Source organism: Chrysochloris asiatica, unplaced genomic scaffold (genome assembly GCF_000296735.1).
Source record: "Chrysochloris asiatica unplaced genomic scaffold, ChrAsi1.0 scaffold00007, whole genome shotgun sequence".
In the NCBI taxonomy this organism is placed as follows: domain Eukaryota; kingdom Metazoa; phylum Chordata; class Mammalia; order Afrosoricida; family Chrysochloridae; genus Chrysochloris; species Chrysochloris asiatica.
This window is the reverse complement of record NW_006408525.1, coordinates 6,828,823-6,849,172: the sequence shown is the minus strand read 5'-3', so window position 1 is coordinate 6,849,172 and position 20,350 is coordinate 6,828,823. Positions and strand designations below refer to the sequence as shown.

Genomic DNA, 20,350 nt, shown 5'->3' with positions numbered 1-20,350 from the left:
TAGGCTCCCTCTTGAAAGCTTGTAAGCCAGTCACTTCTTGCCTTTGTAGCCCCCATTTTGGGTAGCCAATGTATGACATATTCTTTTGTACTGATGGAAAACAGCATGTGTTACTTTCATAAAAAACAGCTGAAAGTGCTTTAATGTAAATACATATATGTGACCATATCCTCACACAGTGTCACTGTAAATTGATAAGATTAAGCCCATAGGCATTCTGGGAAATCAATTCTCTTACTGTATAATCAAACTTCATGCACTATTGCCCTCATTTTTGGCAATCAAAGTTATACATAAATCAGGTGCTACTCCACCCCTTTTTATACACAGCAGTAGGCAGCCAAATGTTAAGTATTGTATTGACTTCCCTGTCTCTAGTTTACTTAAGGCTCTTTGGCAAGTACTAAATGACTTTTCACTGGGAGTACAAACTAAGGAACGCTGGAATTTAGGTTGCTCAACTGGAAGAATAAATTACATAGCAATCTTCCATGTTTTAAATCTTCATATGAGCAACCCTTTCACAGGCATGTAATTATAGTTAAAGCAATGGTTTCCTTAATACAACCCAATGTATAAAGACAGGTGACTTACCATTCTTCAAAGGATTAAGGAAATATAATGAAACTGAACACTTGGAATGACTCATAGAATTATTTTCACCATGACAAACAGGCTTTAGATTTTCTACATCATCAAACTTAAGTACCATATCAATTTTAAGTTAGAAAGAGATACTTAACATTTGGCTGCCTATTACTGTGTAATGCAAATGCAAAGGCAGATTTTAATTGCAGCTGAACATTTGAAATTCCCATCTATAACTATCTGCTTCTTTGTCTTCCATAATCTGCTTAGTTTAACTCAAAAGGTAATACTGTTGTTACGTGCCGTTGAGTCAATTCTGACCCATAGTGACCCTGTATAGGGTTTCTAAAGAGCAGTTGGTAAGCTAGAACCACCGACCTTGCAGTTCAAACCACTTTGCAGTCTGACGCATTAGCCCACAGTGCCACACCAGAACTCCAAAAGGTAATACTGTTGTTGTTAGGTGCCATTGAGTCGGTACTGTTAGAGGGCTTCAAAAAGTCTCTGGGAAAATTCCACTATCTTTTTTCTCCATGATTTTTTAAGAAATGTTTAATCCTTGGTAAACTGTGAAAGGATCAAAAGTTTCATGGCCACAGGGGAAGTCAGGTCTGAAGCTAAGGCAGACATTTTATTAGTATGTGTTAGCACTGCTCTTAATTTGAAATTATAAAGCTTGTTGTTGTTGTTACGTGCCGTCGAGTCGATTCCGACCCATAGCGACCCTGTATAGGGTTTCCAAGGAACAGCTGGTGAGCTTGAACCGCCAACCTTGCCATTCAAACGGCTTTGCAGTCTGACGCATTAGCCCACAGCGTCACACCAGGACTCTTTATAAAGCTTACACTCTATTTTTTCCCGAGTATTTTATAATAATGTACTCATTACTACCTCTTGCGACTTTCTGCTCTGGTAAAGATTTACAGCCTTGGAAAGCCTATATAAGGTTGCTATGAGTCAGAAGTAACTGGATGACACTGAACAACAACACTACCTCTTGAGTTAGATAAATTCAAACTCTAGTCCCATGTTTCTCAAGTGCCCCACTTGAAATATGGTGGTGATGTGTCCTGTAGTCAGTTCCAGTTATAGTGACCCTGCATAGGGTTTCCAATGCTATAAATCTTTATGGGAGTAGAAAGCTTCATCTTTCGCCCACAGACTGGCTGGTAGTTTAGAACTGCTGACCTTGAGGTTAGCAGCTGGACTTGTAACCACTCCTTGAAATATGGAACTAGATAAAATAATTTGCCTCTAATTGCACTGTAAATCAAGTGAGCATACAGATACTTAATACAAGGCCTATCTTTTGTACAAGGTCACCTTTAGGTACTGATTTGTTCAGAACAGGCATAATACCTAGGGTACATTGAAATTAAGCTCTAAGGATCTTTTCTCTGACAGCGGAGCCCTTAAAATTTACTTCCTAATAATTATAATAATCCAACTCAACGCCTACTTTGCAGGTTGAAGATGATAAGAGCTGTTTTGTCTGGAGATGTCTACACCGAACTAATGACCTAGGAATTATAAGGCTTTGAAGTACATTCCCAAGTCCTTGCCTTTTAGTAATGAAACCAATCTGAGGTCTTAAAATTTACTGTCTCACAGTGAACTGGAAAGGGCAGAGCTGTGACTAATACCACGCTGTTAATCTGGTCAGCCAGGAAAGGTGAGTGGAGAAATAGAATATTATGTTCTTTCTCTCTTTAACATTTACAATACACATAAAAAAGCTTTCTGTAGGTTAGCAGATGTAGACTTTGCTAGATTTCGAGTTGGTGTCTTTTCTATTCTACCCAACCATTCATGCTGTTTTCTTATCAGTGACTTTGAAGGTCATGACTAAGGAAAGTAAACTAGTTAAAAACCAAGGAACTTTGTTCCAAGTTTTGTAAATCCTCATTTCCAATAGGGAGCAACTCTTGGAGAGAAAAAAGTCCTTTGCGGAGACTTTTCCAAGAATCTGTCCCGAAAGCAGGCTCAGAGCAGGAGACAGCCATGGGCTGAGGAAGTGGTTGGGTCTGCAATGTCAAAGGAAAACCTAGCAGCAAACATGGAAGATATGAGGGAAAATGGGTGAATGTGGAAAAGGTCTAAACGTTAATGCAAAATTTACATTCCCTAAGTATTAGGAATGTTTTCATCACAGGAGATCCTTGATTCTCCTTGCCGTAATAAAAAATGTCCATAGGATAGAAATTCCTCTTCTGTCCGCTCTCAACAATCCTATCCCTCAGATCCACTGTTCCATTCTTTTCCTATTAGGGTCTCGGTCGCTGCCCGACCAACCGTCGATTGCTCGGACCCCGCCTGTCAAACGCCAGAAGGAAGCCTCGCGCGCCCCGGAAGTCACCATCCGCTCTTACAGGCGGCGACTCCTGGGCCCCGCGACTTCGGATTGGCGGGAGGGTGGGGATGATGCGTTACGTGTTAAGATCCGACTCCTCCCCTACGCTCCTGCGCGCGGTCAGCGTGGGGTGGGGCGGAGCGTTTGGCCCCTGGCGGCCATTACCCGGAACAATCCTGGGTCTCGGGTCAGGTGACCCTTGACGGGGTTGGCGGGAGGGGGCGGGGGAGGGGCGAGGGCGTGAACTAGGAAGGGAAGGGAGGGGAAGAGAGAGAGAAGGGCGGAGTAGGAGGGAGGGGAAGGGGGCGGGGTGGGAGCGGATCACGTGATTCGGCATGGAGGCGGTGGCGGCGACCGGGAGGAGCCGCTGGGGCAGAAGCCGCACTTGTTAGTGTTGGGGAAGAGGAGGGGGTTAAGGGACGCCGACACCGTCACCCAGGGACGCCGAGGAGAAGGCGGGAGGGGGGTGGGGGCGAGATCAGGCTCCGACCCCCGGCCGAGGGGATGAGGGGAGCATGGGCGCCAAGGAGTCACGGATCGGATTCCTCAGCTACGAGGAGGCGCTGAGGAGAGGTGAGGGGGGAGGGGTTCGGGCGAGCTGCCGGGGAGGCTGGCGACAGGCTGTCCTAGGGTGGGTGACCCGAAAGGGAGGGGAGGTTGAGAGCGTGGGGGCGCTTGAGGCGGTAGGAAAAGAGGCCAGAGATGGGGAATATTATGGGAGAGAGGGGTCGCATGGGAAGCAGTGTTTGGAAATTGGGAGCCTCTGGAAGGGGGCGAAGCTTTCCCAGAGAGAAAGGGTATGGGGGCGCTGGCAGGGTAATGCCGGTGCTATCTGGTGGCGTTGTTATCCTGAATGTGTCCAGGGAAGTCCTCTCCCTCTTTTCTTGGGTCACTCCAGCCCTTCCAGCCTCCCTCATCCTTTACTGCCATTTTCTTCATATCACTCCTTCATACAAATCTCCAGCAACATTTTAACCTCGTACCTAACAGCCTTGGCTAGAAAGAAGAGGGAGGCAGCTGCAAGCGCTCTTCTCCTTTGCTAGTAGAAGCCCCTTTTCTACTGGTCAGCCTCTGTCTTTGCCGAGGGCCTTTGCCCTGTCCCTTGGGGACTATCACTATTCACTCTGCCTCCCCCCAACCCCAGCCTTTGAGCGACTGACTTTGATAAGAACGACCTGAAATTAAGTTGTATTTGAGGTGAGATGAGACTGGACAGCTGGTGTTGCCACAAGACCTTCTGTCTAAGGTTTCATCTCAGACATTGGCCAAAGCCTTTTAATTGCACTTGATTCCCAGTTCTCACCCCCGCCCCCCATAAGATGGTATTCGGAAATTCAGCATTCTGATATTGTGTGTTAGCTCCTTTTAGAGACTTGCTTTGCTGTCGGTCCTGGCCTGCTACTTACTGGCTCTGATGCACTGTATGTTGTTAACAGCTCCAGCCCCCCTACCACTTACTCTGATTCCGCTGACCATGATCACTAAAGCACAAGCTAACTGGAAATGTCTATTGCACAGTTGATGGCCTGATGTGACTTAATTTTTTCATACTGGGATTTGAGTGTTTGTGTATGTGTGTATTTATTTTCGACATTTAGTGAATTTTCTTGGTAAGAATTGAAGGCAGTTAAGCAGATTAGGTACCAAGCATTAACTGTTAACAGGTTTCTAAGTCAAGAAAGCAGCTAAAGGTGATGCTTTTAGTATCAAAGGATGTAAAAGATTTAAAGACAGGCATTTAGAGTGGGAATTTTGTAGCAAACTCTTGTTCATGTATAGGAAGGAGGGATAAATGCAGTGGGCCATCACCTAAAAATCAATACAGAATTTAGATGTATTGCTTGTGGATTTATCAAAATAACAACCAACAGCACAAAATGTGTTTTATACCTATGCAACACTACCGCAGTTGTTCTTGTGGACAGTCTTACTTGTGCCTTTCCCCCCTGCCTCAATATGAGAATATTCCAAATTCTTGATGTGTTTCCAACCTAGTAGTCTAGTCATTTCCGGGATGCTGTTGGAGCCCGACAGGTCTGGCCTCAATTAGGCAATGGCTTACATGGCATGAAAGAGGACATCAGTCAAACTGATTTACAGCTTCAAGGTTCAGAAGTGTTTAGTTTCTTAAATTTGAGGTTGTGAATATCAGTGATGTGCCTGGCATTAAGGAATTCTAAATTAAGCCTTTATCCAATTCTGGCATGCTTAATCTCATAACTAAAATTGTACCTTTGTTAATCTAAATGCAGTTAATAGTTGGAACATTTTAAACTGGTCTGACTGAAGGGTTTTGTTCAGTGTGTTATAAAGTATCTGCCTGTTGAATTTTAATGCACATGTATTTTGAAGAGGTAGGAAAGTATTAAAACATTATTGCAAAGATTTTAATTTATAATAGGTGAACTGAATGAATTTGTATTTTATCATTTTCTCTGGAGAAGAAAATTAAAGCAAAAGGGAGAATCAAGTTGTTAAAGTAACGTTTCTAAATGTAAAACAGGAGTTTTTGCTTTTTTTTTTTTTTAATGTGGTAACTGTTTTAAACATGATACTGCTTCCCTTCGTAAATGTCAAATATTATATAGCATTTCTTTCTGTAAGGGGACAGAAAGAGTTTATAAAGCTTTTGGTAGAGCTAAACAATGGTTTGTAAACTCTTTAGGGACCTTTTTTTTTTTTTTGCCTCTTGTATAATCTAAATAGATACTAAACCCTGCATCCATTGTTCTTAAATGTTTGTAGTGCCTAAGGTGTACAGGGCAAGTGGGAAAATAAGCTTGATAAATTACTGATGCCTCCCCCTTAGCTTTTCTTAAAATTACTGAGCACTAAATAATACTTAGCCATAATTGTTTGTCTGGTAGTGTAGTGGTTACAAATCAGGCTGCTAATCTCAAGGTTGGCAGTTCGAAACTACCAGCTCTTCCATGGGAGAAAGATGAGGCTTTCTGCTCCTGTAAAGATTTGCAGCCTCAGAAACCCTGTGTAGGGTCACTATGAGTCAGAACCGACTCCATGGTACTTAACAACATCATAAATGTTTGTTGGCCCAGGATTGGGCAGTGTTTCGTTCTGTTGTGCATAGGGTTGCTATGAATTGATACCAACTTGATGGCACCTAAGAACGTTAAGTGCTTTTGAATTGGTTCTAATTCATAGTGACTCTGTATGGCAGGGGTGGGGAATGTCTGGCCTGCGGGCCATGTAAGGTCTGCAAAATCATTTGGCCTAGCCCTGCCTCGGCAACTGCAGTTCCAGCTAAGTGCCGTCAAATCTGTTTTGAATTATATTGACCCTGACAGTGTTTTCGAGGAGTAGCTGGTGAATTTGAACTGCTGACCTTGCAGTTCAAACGACCTCTTGGTCCCTTGTTTATCCTACAGTGTTACACCAGGACTCCAGCCATCGCATTGTTGTTAAGTGGCGTCAAGTCGGTTCCGACCCGTAGGGATCCTGTATAGGGCTTTCAAGGAATGGCTGGTGAGCTTGACCTACTGACTTTCTGATTCAAACAGACCTTGCAGTCCAGCGCATTAACCTGCAGCACACCAGAGCCATCACGTTGTTGTGAAATGCTGTTGAGTCGGTTCCAACCCATAGTGACCCCGTATAGGGTTTTCGAGGAGCAGCGACTTAATTAAATGTTTGATCAAATACAGTAGGCTAACTTTAAGTTGATAATTTTGTTTGGCCTGAGAATGATGTAAATTTTGGCAGGGCAAGGGTTCCCCACTCCTGCTGTATAGGATTTCCAAAGAGCTGGTGGGTTTGAACTGCCTACCTTCTGGTTTGTAGTTAACTGCTTATCGTACAGCGTCACACTAGGAGTCCTAGCCATGATTGTTGTTAAGTGCCCTTGAGTAGATTCCGACCCATAGCAACCCCTGTATAGGGTTTCCAAGGAGCAGTTGGTGAGCTTGAACCACCGACCTTGCAGTTCAAACGACTTTGCAGTCTGACGTATTAGCCCACAATGCCACACCATAATTAGGTAGTATTAAAAAGAAAATAGTCATGTATAAATTATATGCAAATAAGGAGTTGCGGCAGTTTATCTTGCAGAGCGGTGTCTGGAAATGAAGTGTTATGTTATTGACAGATAACAGTTCCTAGATCTGAGTGAAAGGGCATAATAGTGACTTCTCATTTACTTTTCAGAAGCTCCAGAAATGCACAAGATTGGCTATACTATGTTATGTTAGCTACACTCTGTGTCAGTTATATAAGCAATCTTTTTCTGAAAGTATACCTAAAATTTTTTTTAAGGAGATATATTAGTGATGGCTTTTATTTTCTGTTTGCATTTCTCTTTCTTAAATTTTTTGAGCAGAACACGAGTAAACTTAGATTGTGTTTTGTACAAAAGTCTGCCTAATGTGTTTCATGAGTACTGAGAATTTAAGCAGTAAATTCTTCATTCCTTTGCTGCTTCTTACTGCATTTAAGGCTGTGGCTTGTATATTCCTAAAAATGTATTTAAAATCCTTTGAACATAGTTATCATTCAAAAACATTAAATAAAAATTGAGTTGCAGTTTAGAGTATTACAGAACTCTAAGGAACCTTAAACATTTCCAGCTTTTCAATTCTTCTTTCTTCTTCCCTGTTCCTCTTTCTTTCCTTTCATTATGGAAACTGAGGATTTTAGGTTCTTTTTTTTAAAGCTAGGGTGGGCTGAATTTAAATTACTAGCTTTTAAATTGTGGTAATAAACTGTGGGTAATTTTCTGGTAGTCTCTAAGTAGGGTTTAGTGCCCACATTCCACTGAATAGGTGAATTATATACACATCTGTGAATATATTATAAATTTAGCAAATTAAAAAAAAACCTTTTTATTGTGAATTGAGGTTTATAGAGCAGATCATCAGTTTTGCAGTCAGCAAATCATAGACTTTGTTTAATTTCAGTGCTGCAATCCTGGGTCCTCTTGCTCCCTGCGATTATTGTTTCCCTTCTTCCTTTGCTACCTAGCCTTCTGAATTTTGTCCCTATGTAGATGATGCTCTTTTGATCTTGAATGGTTGACCATTCTATGGTGTACATACCTCACTAGTGTTGTTGTGCCCCTGCTATACCTGTCCACTGCTTGGCTGAAAACTGAACCACAAAGGTGAGTTTAGTTCCAGATCTGAAGGATGACCAAGGGCCATAGTTTAAGGGTTCTACCTTTATCTGACCATAGTATGTCTGGTCTTTTTTTTTTTTTTTTTCCTAAATAATGTTGAGTTTTTTTCTATGTTTTCTCTCACACTGTCTTGGACCTTCTAATGTGATCTGTTTCAGAGCAGTTGGTAATGTAGCCAGGCACCATTTACTTCTTGTCTCATGGTTGTTCACATGTTCCATTAATTCAATGTATTAACTGTTTCCAAGCATCTTCAATTTTCATCACTCTTCTCTGTGCAGAGAGAGACCAGTAGTTAACACCTTTGTTTGCCCCATTGCTACTCAACAAAAGTAGGATGTATAGGATATTGTCATTGGATTATGTTATGTCAGTTGACCATGGTGTTCCCTGTGTAGTCTTGAGCCCTCAGACCAGCAGCTCATTCCCTGAAGGTGTCTAGTACTGTCTTAAGAAGTTTTCATAATTTTGCTCCTTGTTTGTTCCACCACAAATTCTTAATGCATGTTGGCTAAATTAGTCTCTGAAGAAATAAAGTTTGATTAAGATTCACTAGCCTCGGTCAGTGATCTCACTTATGACTGATGATACACATTTCAAAGGGTATACAAGACCATCATGTTGTTGTTAAGTGTTGTCTACTCATAGCAACCCTGTATCAGGTTTCTGAGACTGTAAATCTTTATGGGAACAGAAAGCCTCATGTTTCTCTTGCTGAGCGCCTGGTGGGTTTGGATCACCAACCTCGTGATTAGAAGTCCAGTGCTTATCCTGCAGTGCCGCCATTGCTAAGACCATTCATTGTTAAGTTCCGTCAGTCGGTTTTGACTTATAGTGAGCCTATATAGGGTTTCCAAGGAGTTGCTGGGGAGTTTGAACTGCTGAACTTGTGGTTCAAACCGACCTTGCGGTCCAGTGCTGTCTCTCACAGCACCACACCGGGGCTCCATAGGAGGTGAGAATAAAGTATTACCTGTTGCTGTGGAGTGGCTTCTGACTCATTGCAGCCTTATAGGACAGAATAGAATTGCCCCATAGTGTCTCCAAGACTGTAATCTCTATGGAAACAGACGGCCACAGTATCTTTTCTCCCTCGGAATAACTGGTGGCTTCAAACCACTGATCCTGTGGCTAGCAAATGAGCACTTAACCATTGATCCTTCAATAAAATATTAGAACTTTCACTTATAGTGCGGGTGGTGCATTGGGTTAAGCTGCTGACTTCAAGGTTGATGGTTCAGTCCTACCAGCCAGCCACTCGAAAGATGAAGCTGTCTGCTCCCGTAAAGCTACACTACCTAGGAAACTCTACAGAGCAGTTCTACTCTGTCTAAAAAGGTCACTGTGAGTCTGAATCCACTCCGATGGCAGTGGGTTTAGTGGTTTCACTTATAATCCTATTTTGGCTATGTTTGATAAATTTTCATAATATATGCAAAAGTATATATGTATGTCATTTATAAATGATTAACATGTTTTATAGTGCAGAGAAGAAGGAAGAAGTACTGTAGGACTTCAAAATATGTATGTGCTTGTATGGAAAGGCTTTGTGGAAGAACTGGCATTGGAATTGGATATGAAAGATGGGAGTAGGAGTTAGGCAAAAGGAGCAGTTTGTACTTGGATGTGTGAAAGTCAAAGATGTATGTATTCTAGGAAGCTGAGTGTCTTAGAGCTGTGGGTATAAGTGGGTGGGATGGGATGAATGTGTGTGATGTTTGGACAGAATGATGGGATTTGAAGGTAAAATGATAGGTGTTGATGCCAAACTCTGGTGAATAATATTTATCAAATAATGACATGGAAAACCAGTCATTGGAAGTTTTCAGTCACACATCAGATTACCTTTTTAGAAAAGTAATTTATAGTGAAGGTGAACTGAAAAAGGGAGTAACTGGAGGCAAGAAGATGGTAGCTGTACAGTAGTCTAAGTGAAAAGTGAGAAGGCACTGGGCTAGAAGATGGTGAATTTAGGAGATGCATCTGAGGAAGAATTGACAGAATTCACTATGAGTTGGCATCGACTTGATAGCACTTAACAACATGTATTCCCATCTTTATACCTTTAATTCTAGTTTTACTGCTTGATACTAGTTGTGTACTTTAAAATGCCAGGGATAACAATTTTTTCTTTCTCACAGATCTCTTCCCACACCTCGATTGATAGGAATGCTCTGGGTCTCCCGTAGCTCGAATTGATAGGAGTATTTGGGGGGCAAAAAATGAGTAATCCTAAATCCATCAAAGCCTAGGCCAATCTGGACTCTGTTACATTGTAAAGTCTTTGAGGATCTTGTTTTATTTATATTACATCTTCAGTGCCTAGTAATTCTGTATTAGTTAATATTTATGGTATTTTTATCACAGTATTATAAGTCCTTTTATATGGATTATCCTCACAACAGTCTCTGAGTTTACAGAATAGAATACCAAGGCTTAGAGAAGTTAAATTATGTGACACTGTGGGTTAATGCGCTAGACTGCAAAACTGTTTGAACTGCAAGGTTGGTGGCTCAAGCTCACCAGTCGCTTCTCGGAAATCCATACAAGGTCACTATGGGTCAGAACCGACTCAGCGGCACTTACCACCACCACCACCAACTGCTATTTGGAATCCTGGTTTGGCACTGTAGGTAAATACTGGACTGCTAACTATAAGGTTGGTGGTTCAAACCCATCAGCTGCTCCTTGGAAACCCTGTACAGGGTTGCTATGAGTCAGAACAGACTTGATGGCACTTAACAACAACAACAACTACTTATTTACTTGTAATGTCAGAGTATATTATATGGTTTCTTTGTACCACAGTCATTATCTCTTGCACAGCTGGAATTTATAGGAATCGTGTTGTTTGTCAGGTGCCACTGAGGAATTTTCTAGTCATGGTGACCCCTTGTTACAGAGTAGAACTGTCCCATAGCATTTCCTAAGCTGTAATTTTTACAGAAGCAGATGGCTTTGTCTTTCTCTCACAGAGTATCCATTTGGTTTGAACCATCAACTTTTGGTTAGCAGCTGAGTGCTTAACTGTTGTGCCCCAGACCTCATTATAGGAGTCCTAAGGGTCTGCAGTAGTTTTTTGGAGAAAAAGTTATCTAAGCTAGTCACACAACTCATAAATAGTAGGAGCTGGCTTTTTAATCTCGGGAGATTGGCTCCAGAGCCCGTCCTTGTAATCACATCTCAATATGCCCCTAATACTGTACTCATTGCATAGTGTGTGTTCAATAACTGTGTGTTAGAGAATTTAATTTCCTAGCCACTTTTAGGTTGCTGTGTCTGCTAGTGGAGCAATTAAGAATGTAATAGTTGCAAATACAGTACTTTTCATTTTGCTTATCCACCAACCCTTGTTATTGTTGTTAATTTAAAACCTTGACTCCCCAACCAACGAGCGTTTGTTCACGGAGTTCCATTGTATTAATATTAATATTGTACCACCTATGATTTGATGTTAGCTGTTGTAGCATAATATTTAATTCTATAACTGTAAACATTTTCACAGTCAGGATATCTTTGGGCATGTACTGTTAGTTCTTATTAAAGCATTTGTTTTCCTTCATCTGAGTTTGTGAAATTCATAAGTGACCTCTTTAGCAGTAATGAGGAATGGTAGATTTTTGTTAAGTCTTTTGCAAGTATACCTTGCTGCTGTTAAGTGCCTTCCAAGTCGATAGCTATTTCTTACTGTTTATAAAGAAAAAACCCTGCAGTTTTAAATTAGTTGGCTCATATATGAGAGGGCTTCAGAAAGTTTATGGGAAAATGTCTTTATCTTTTTCATTTAAGTTTTCCGTGAACTTTTGGAAGCCCCCCACGCATAGTCGTCTGAGTAGCTACCAAGGTGGTGTTCTTTAAACTCCCCAGTTCATAACTTTTGGAGTGTCAGTGACACAGTGGAGATAAATACACTGATTTGGGGCGATGAACAGAATGAAGTGACATCACTTGATGGCCAGTGATTTCTTCATTTACCAAACTGGACAGCTGTTACTTGTTTTTTCGTGTTCATTGTCTTCGTGCTTAGATAGTGGGATTGCCCAATGACAGTACTCAGGGTTGACTCCTAGAAAGATTTCTAGAGTTGAGAATGTGGTAACCAACAAATCTTCAGGTGTTTTCTCTGGTGAAAGCGAGGGTTTGGGGTGCTTGTTTATATGATTGTTGTTGTGAAGTACCATCGAGTTGGTGCTAACTCATAGCAACCATGTATAGGATTTCCAAGGAGCAGCTGGTGAGTTTGAACTGCCCACCTTGTGGTTCACACCAACCACGTGGTCCAGTGCTTTATCCCACAGCACCACACCAGGACTTCTGATTATATGATGTTGTTGTTGTTGTTAAGTGCCGTCGAGTCGGTTCCGACCCATAGCGACCCTGTACAGGGTTTCCGAGGGTGTAAATCTTTACGGGAGTAGAAAGCCTCATCTTTCTCCTGCGGAGCGGCTGGTAGTTTCGAACCGCTGACCTTAAGGTTCGCAGCCCGATTCGTAACCACTACGCTACCAGAGCTCCTTTCTGATTATATGATAGGCCACAGGAAAAAGGAAGTAATTATTCTTGTTCTGCTTATAGAAAATCTGTTGTGTTTGGAGCACCAGAGATTTATGCTGAGAATTTGGGTTAGAAGCTTTAATATAAAACAGCTGGAGTAGTAGAGGAATTTATTTATGAATTAAAAGTTGGTAGTTCGAAAGTGGTATTGAAAAAGTTGAGGTGATAATGACAGTTCTTTTCATACTGTATCCTGGAAGTATGGACTGCTGGTATGGCGCTGTGGGGTAAAGCACCGGATCGTAAGGTTGGCTTGAATCACAGGTCGGTAGTTCACACTCACCAGTTGCTCCTTGGAACCCCCCGTACAGGGTTGCTTTGAGTGGGAACCGACGAACAGCACTTAATAACAACAACAGCATCCAGGAAGCGTGGCTTCTCTTTTTGAGGCTTGTCTTTGTTTATGCTTCTGCTTTTGTCTTTTGTGCTTCGTGATGGTTTTCTTTAAATTGAGCAGCCCCCATCTCATAAGCCATAAGTGTACTTGTTTTTCTCATTGAATAATAAAGAGCTCTTGGAATAGTTACTGACACATAAACCTGATGAAACTAGCTTTTTGGGTATTTAATATTAATGTTTATAGTCTGCGACTTATGTATTCAAAGCTGACTAGTATTCAAGGCTTTCCCTTAACATTCCTTTTGTTTAGAAAATTAATATTCATCAGCATAAGGCTTTCTTTATTTTAGGGAGATCCTAAGTTCATCAGTATCTTGTGAAGAAATCAGATGTTTTGGAATCTTGCTGTAGCATGGTTCTTATAGGCCTTTGTACTGGATTGCATTAAAAAAAAGCAAAACTGTTAAAATGAGGTTTTACAGAGGAAGTTCTGTAGCTTCTCTTTCATTTCTATTAAGAAGTTAGATTGTTCCAGCATCTGAACTCCTGTGGAAAAAGCCTTTTAAGATTTGCTATGGTTGCATGCCTTTTAGTAATGACTTTCCCTCATGAAAGGGTCTGGAGAGATTTCGTTATGAAAAGAACCCTTCTAGCAAGGTAGGCCTCCTCCAGCTTTCCCATGGCTTTAAATGACACCACTCTTATACACAATTGGTAAAGCCAGAAATCTAGAGACAGTCTCCATTCCCACCTTTCTCTCACTATCTGACTTATTCCCTTTATCTCCCTCCAGTTTGAATGTGTCATCAAGTCCTGTTATTCAATTCAGTGTGTTAACTTCTGCCACCACGCTAGTTCAAGCTGCTTTCATGTCTTTTTAAGGCACTGTGCAATGGCTCTCTAAATCGCTTCACACAGCAGCCAATGTACACTTTAAACATTTAAATCAGGTCCTGCTAGTCCTTTTCTTGTTGTGTGCCTTCTAGTCGATTCTGACTCTGACTCCTTGTGACAAAGTAGAACTACTTCATGGGTTTTTTGGCCTGCAGACTTTTGGATCAGCTTCTAGCATTTTATCTTTTGTGCTTTCAGTGGTGTGGAGTATATCAGAAAGTTCTTTAACATGAAGTTTTTTTTGCGGCCCTCACTTCCTCTGGGACGATGTCATTCTTTGCACCCCAACCACTTTCTACCTTTGTGCTGAGAAGTCAGTCACCTTTCATTAAGTCATCTGGCTGCATATCTAGGGTCACTTGAATAGAGTAGTCTACGCTTTCAGCTTGGAGTCCTGGGGTAGTGCTGTAAGATAAGCACTGGACTGCTAGCTGCAGTGGTGAGTTGTTCAAACCCACCATCACTCCTCGAAACCTTGTGTATGGTTGCTGTGAGTCGGAACCAACTTGGCATTCTTAACAACAACAACAGTCTTTATGGAAGCAAATCACTAGGTCTTTCTCTCATGGAGTTGACGGGTAGGTTTGAGCCACCAACCTTTTAGTTGGGTAATGAATGCTTAAGTGTTGCACCACCAGGATGCCTCCTTTCTTTCAGATTTTATAATTACTTTAGAATAAAATATGTAGTTCGTCTATTGTTGTTATGTGCCGTGGAGTCAGTTCCGACTCATAGTGACCCTGTACAGGGTTTCCGAGGCTATAAACCTTTACGGGAGCAGAAAGCCTCATCTTTCTCCCGTGGAACAGCAGGTAGTTTCGAACTGCTGACCTTGTGGTTCACAGCCCGATTTGTAACCACTGTGCTACCAGAGCTCCTTAGTGACCTTCACAGGATGTAGTAAAACTGCCCTATAGGGTTTCTGAAGCTGTACTCTGTACAGAATCTGATTGCCCTATCTTTCTCCCACAGAGTGGCTGGTGGGTTCAAACCCTAGACCTTTCAGTTAGTAGCCAGGCACTTAACCACCACACCACCAGGGCTCCTATATAGTGGCCTAAACTAAACCAAACTTACTGCCATTGAGTCAAATTCTGACTCCTAGTGTCCCCATAGGACAGAGTAGACCAGCCCTATAGGGCTTCCAAGGTTGTAAATCTTCATGAAAGCAGACATCTGTCTCCTATGGAGCGACCGGAAGATTTGACACTCCAACCTCTCATTTTGCAGCTGAGTGCTTAACCAGTGTGTCACCAGGGTCATTGGCATGTTCTTAAGTGCTGTTGAATTGGTTGTGACTCATAGTGACCCTGTATAGGGTTTCTGAGGAGCTACTGGTGAGTTTGAACCACTGACCTTGTGGTTAGCAGTCCAGTGCTTGTCCTACAGCACCACACCAAGACCATAATTTGTCTTAGTTAAAGCTTCAGTCTCTCATAATACTTTCACTCCTATACACCTAGCCACACTGTTAAGTGCCGTGGAGTTGGTTCTGACTCATAGTAAACCTGTATAAAGGAGTGACTGGTAGGTTTGAGCCACCAACCTTGCAGTTAGCAGTCCATTGCTCGCTGCCTTCTGGTCTTGGAGCATTTTTCTAGCTCAGGGCCTTTGTATTTGCTGCTTTTGTAGTAGCAGTACTTTTTAACTTACCCTGTACATGTATGTATGTTTGTATGTATATTTTGTCTTTTTGGTTAGATCAGTGTTCAGTGCGTACATACTTGTTATTAGTCACCTCTAACTCAAGAAGACCTTAAAACAACGAAATGCCACCTGGTCCTGCCTCTCTTCACAATCATTGGCATGTTTGAATGCACTGTTGTGACTTTTGTGTCATTCCATCTCACTGAAGGTTTTCCTCACTTTCACTGACCCTGTCTCTCTCTTCATTACCAAACATCATGTTCTTTTATAGCAGTTGGTCTTTCCTGATGATGTGTCCAAAGTAAGCAGTTGAAGAGTTGATTCTAAGAAACATTCTCATTGTATTTGTTCTACAACTGATGGAGTGGATTATTTTATATGGCTTTTCCAGTCAGAGTGTTTGTAACTCCCACCAGATGGGTCTGTGTAAGAGAATGTGGGGGAAGATGCGACAGCATTATTTGATTCAGATGTGAGTGAATGGTAAGAGGGTTAATTGTGATTGTAAAAACTTGGGAATCTAATGGAATTGGTCAGTTTTGCCTACCTGAGGGGTTTAAAATAGCCAGCTCAGAGGCAGGGAGTGGTGTCCTTTGTACCCTGAGACCCCTATCCACTGAAGCTTCTTCATCCAGAGACAGAAAGCTTTGACACCAAAGACATAGCAGGAGTCACAGAGGAATATGAGATAGTGTATGAGACAGAGTGGTGGGCTTCCTGGCACATGAAGTGAGTAAAGCTGAGTACCTTTGGGCAGGAGGCTTACTTGTGGATTGAGGTGCCTCCAGGCACTGATTTGGGGAGCTAGGTTTGCTGACCCACTGGACTAGAGCTAAACACTTTTGGGTTGAGGTTATAGTGAAGTGAAGTGCCTTTTGTGCATTTACGAACCGTATTAAAAGAACTTTTGGATAAGCAGTAGACTACTACTACTCCTCACAAGGTCGGCAGTTCAGACCCACCAACCGTTCCTGGAAACCCTATTCAGTGCCACTGAGTTGGAAATGATGTGACAGAACTTAACAACAAATAGCTTTGTAGCGCTGCCAGGGCAGAGGCCGGGCCAAGGGCCAGAGAGAGGTCTATCTATGGGTAGGACAGAGAAGAAGCTTCTTGCTGAACTTCTCTAATCTTGTTAACTTTACTAATAAACCCAATTGTAATGAGTCTGATCTGCGAGTTCTGTGTGGCCATTGCAATGAATTACTGAACTCAGCTGAGAAGTAGAGTGTTTGGGAGGGATGATTGGAGTCAGAATTGGTGGAAAGGTTGTAGGGGCATGGCAGATCCTTGCCTCATAGGAATCGGCTGTGGCCTGTTAAGTTTGGTTCTGCTTTCCCCTGGTGAAGTTGGAGGTCAGACCTCGCTTTTTTTGCAACTGATTTGTTTTTAGTTTTTTTTTTTTTGGGGGGGGGGTGGCGATCCATGTACATTCAATATTCTTTGCCAATACCACAATTAGAATATATCAATTCCATTTTCATTTTCCAGTTTTCACATGTATGTGAGGTCATTGAAGACAATGACTTAGGTTAGCTGAACGTTAGTCATCAAAGTGACGTCTTTTCTTAGGCCTTTATTAATGTTCTTCATAGCTAAGCCATGTAATATACTAGATCACTTTCCCCTTGATTTCTCTTGTTTAAAAATAATTGCCTTTTGTTTAGGTTTCTGTGTATGTAATTCAACCTTAAGTTGCATCCACCAGTTGTTTAAAACTTCTCCCTGTGCTCAGGCATTTCAGGTGTCTACTCATTACATCATCTTAAGAGAGATATCCTAGAGCCTCTGGTCAGCTCCAGTCTGTACTGATTGTCCTTGTGCTTTGAGCGTAATTGCAGTCCTAGGATCTTCATCATTATCCCTGATTCCCTTCTTGTCTATGTTGAGTCTTTTGTTGCCTTTCTTGATGTACTCTTCAATTTTGGTAGAACACATTCTTTGGTAGCTATCTCAAAAACCAGAATTATTTAAAAATAATATTTACATTTCTTTCCTTCTACTCTTTAGTTTTTAAGTTCTATTTCTTTTGTTATTGTTGTTGTTGCTGTTATGTGCTGTGGAGTTGATTCCGACTCATAGCGACCCTGTACAGGGTTTCCGAGGCTGTAAATCTTTATGGGAGCAGAAAGCCTCATCTTTCTCCCACGGAACAGCTGGCAGTTTTGTACTGCTGACCTTGCGGTTCGCAGCCCCATTTGTAACCACTAGCTACCAGAGCTCTATTTCTTTTACTAAGTAATTATTCGGAAAGTTCCTTCAAAATAACCTCTATACTTCATCTTAGGGTCCTGGTGTGGTGCTGTAAGATAAGCACTGGACTGTTAATCACAAGGTCGGTGACTTAAATTAGACACAGTCACTATAAGTAGAACCATCTCAGTGGTACTTAACGATAACAAATGCTCTGGTCTTATGGATCCTGACTTAAGCTTCAGGACTGAGTAGGGATCAGTTGGAGATTGGCGTGGGATGGGATGGCATGGAGGTGTGGAAAATGTTGTAGAGTGTAGTTTTCATGGTCATGTACCACTAGGACTATAAAACTCCATATAAGGGCATATGTGTTTGTTTACTGCTCTATTTCCTACACTTGCATAGTGCCTGCCAGTTATTGGTGATGGTGGTTATGTGCTGTGGAGTTGGTTCCGACTCATAGTGACCCTGTATAGAGTTTCTGGGGCAGTAAATCTTTACAGGAGCAGAAAGCCTCACCTTTCTCCCATGGAACAGCTGGTAGTTTTGAGCTGCTGATCTTGAGAGTAGCAGCCAGACTGGTAACCGCTTTACTACAAGAGCTCTATTTGTTGAATGAGTGAATTGCATATCAAAACATTTTTTCTAAAAACTAGATTGAAACTTGATTTAGTATATGTATGTATATGTGCACATACATACTTGATTTAGTATATGTATGTATATGTGCACATTTAATATATGAGGGGGCTTCAGAAAGCTCGTGGAGAAATTCTAACATTTTAATTTCCCATTAACTATTGAAGCCTGCTCTTATATATTTTAATGCCTATAATACTTTGAAAAATGGTTAGTTGTATTTAACATATCATTATGTCAGTATTGTCTCTGCTTTAAACGCGGTTTTGGAAGTTACTGGTCTAGTAAGGACTAGTGGTGGGTTTGTTAACAGTTGCTTAATGAATAAATTTTGATTTAGAGATTTAGTTTATGAGAATATCCATAAATGAGTCTTGAACTGAATGGAGGTCTGTAGATTAGAAGTTAATCTTTGTCATAGATAGTGACTTGAAAAAACCTCTTTACAGCTGATTATATGAAGGACAAAAAGTGCTCATTCTTTTTATGCTTAGAGTTATGTTGATAAGTGCCATAGAGTCGGTTCTGACTCAGTGACCCTTTATAGGGTTTCCAAAGCTTTTTAGTGATCTTTGCAGGAGCAGAAAGCCTCTCATCTTTCTCCGGCGGAGCGGCTGGTGGGCATGAGCCATGGACCTTGTGGTTTGCAGTCCAGTGCTTATCACATGGAGCCATCATGCTCCCCTAGAGGTATGTTGTTGTTATTAAGTGCTGGCGAGTCAGTTCTGATTGTTGTTGTTAAGTACCATGGAGTTGGTTTCGACTCATAGTGACCCTGCACGGGTTTCCATAAATTTCCTAAAAAAGATTTCTGTAAATCTTCCTGGGAGCAGAAAGCCTCATCCTTCTCCTGTGGAACGGCTGGTAGTTTCGAACTGCCAACCTTGAGGTTAGCAGCCCGATTTGTAACCAGTACGCTACCATTTCTAACTGATAGCAACTCTATATAAGGTTTCTGAGGAGTGGCTGGTGAGTTTGAACTGCTGACCTTGTGTTTCAAACCAACCTTGTGGTCCAGTACATTATCCTGCAGTGCTACACCAGGTATGTTGTTGTTGTTAAGTGCCGTCGAGTTGATTCCGACCCATAGCGACCCTGTGTAGGGTTTCCAAAGAGCAGCTGGTGAGCTTGAACCACTGACTTTGCAGTTCAAACGACTTTGCAGTCTGATGCATTAGCCCACAGTGTCACACCAGGACACCAGGTATAGTAAGGAGCAATTATTTAATGGTGGAAGCATTTTATATTGTCGGATCACTGCTACCATAGATATTAAATTGAAGTTGGTAAAAGATTGCCAAGCAAATATATGTAAATAATGAAATAGGACATCAGTTGAATGAGTACTTGGCAGTAAATAAAGTCTCAGTAAAATGTTCCATTTTGAGTGGAGCATATTTTTTATATTGCAGTAGAGTACAATAAATGCAACTAAATGCAACTTTTTCAACAGATCTGTTCATGCATTGCATCTATGGGATTCATCCACTGGCCCAAGCCAGAACCTTGGTTATCAGCTGAGACTCTTATCTTTTTAACTTTGTTCATATTTAATTGATCACAGTGTCTCTTTGGTGGTATATCTTAATCTGTTCCATATTCATAGTCACAGCCTTAGAAAAGACCTTCATCAGCTCCTCAGACTATTAGTCTCTTACTCCCACAATGCATTCTTTATATTCTGTGTATATGAGTATGTCCGAGGATCTTTCTGAAAAACACACCTGATAATTTTACTCAGCTGCCCTTCAGGGGAAGATACACACACTCTTTTTAGCTTGGCAAAACAGGGTTCTTGTGCTTTGATCTTTGCTTGAACACCACATGCCTTTGCAAATGCTGCTTCATAAGATTTTGGAATGCTGTATTTCTCCACCATCTTGGAAATGAGTGGGAACGCTACACATTTTTTTGTAATATTTGAAGGATTTATTGAGTATGTGTACATTTTTTTCTTTTTTTGAGATATAGCTTAACAGAGATGTCAGCTTGAGGACTAAGGTGCGCCTGACCCA

At 41.5% G+C, this 20,350-nt stretch overlaps 1 protein-coding gene across 1 annotated transcript in view; it reads left to right on the top strand.

Annotated features, from left to right (window-relative positions):
- Positions 1–3,172: 3,172 nt before the first annotated feature.
- USP32 (ubiquitin specific peptidase 32) overlaps positions 3,173–20,350 on the top strand; it is a 214,833-nt gene continuing 197,655 nt past the window's right edge. The window contains exon 1 of the mRNA XM_006832353.1: positions 3,173–3,511. Within this exon, the coding sequence (XP_006832416.1) occupies positions 3,454–3,511 (58 nt within the window). The 5' untranslated portion in view covers positions 3,173–3,453. The remainder of the gene's footprint in view (positions 3,512–20,350) is intronic.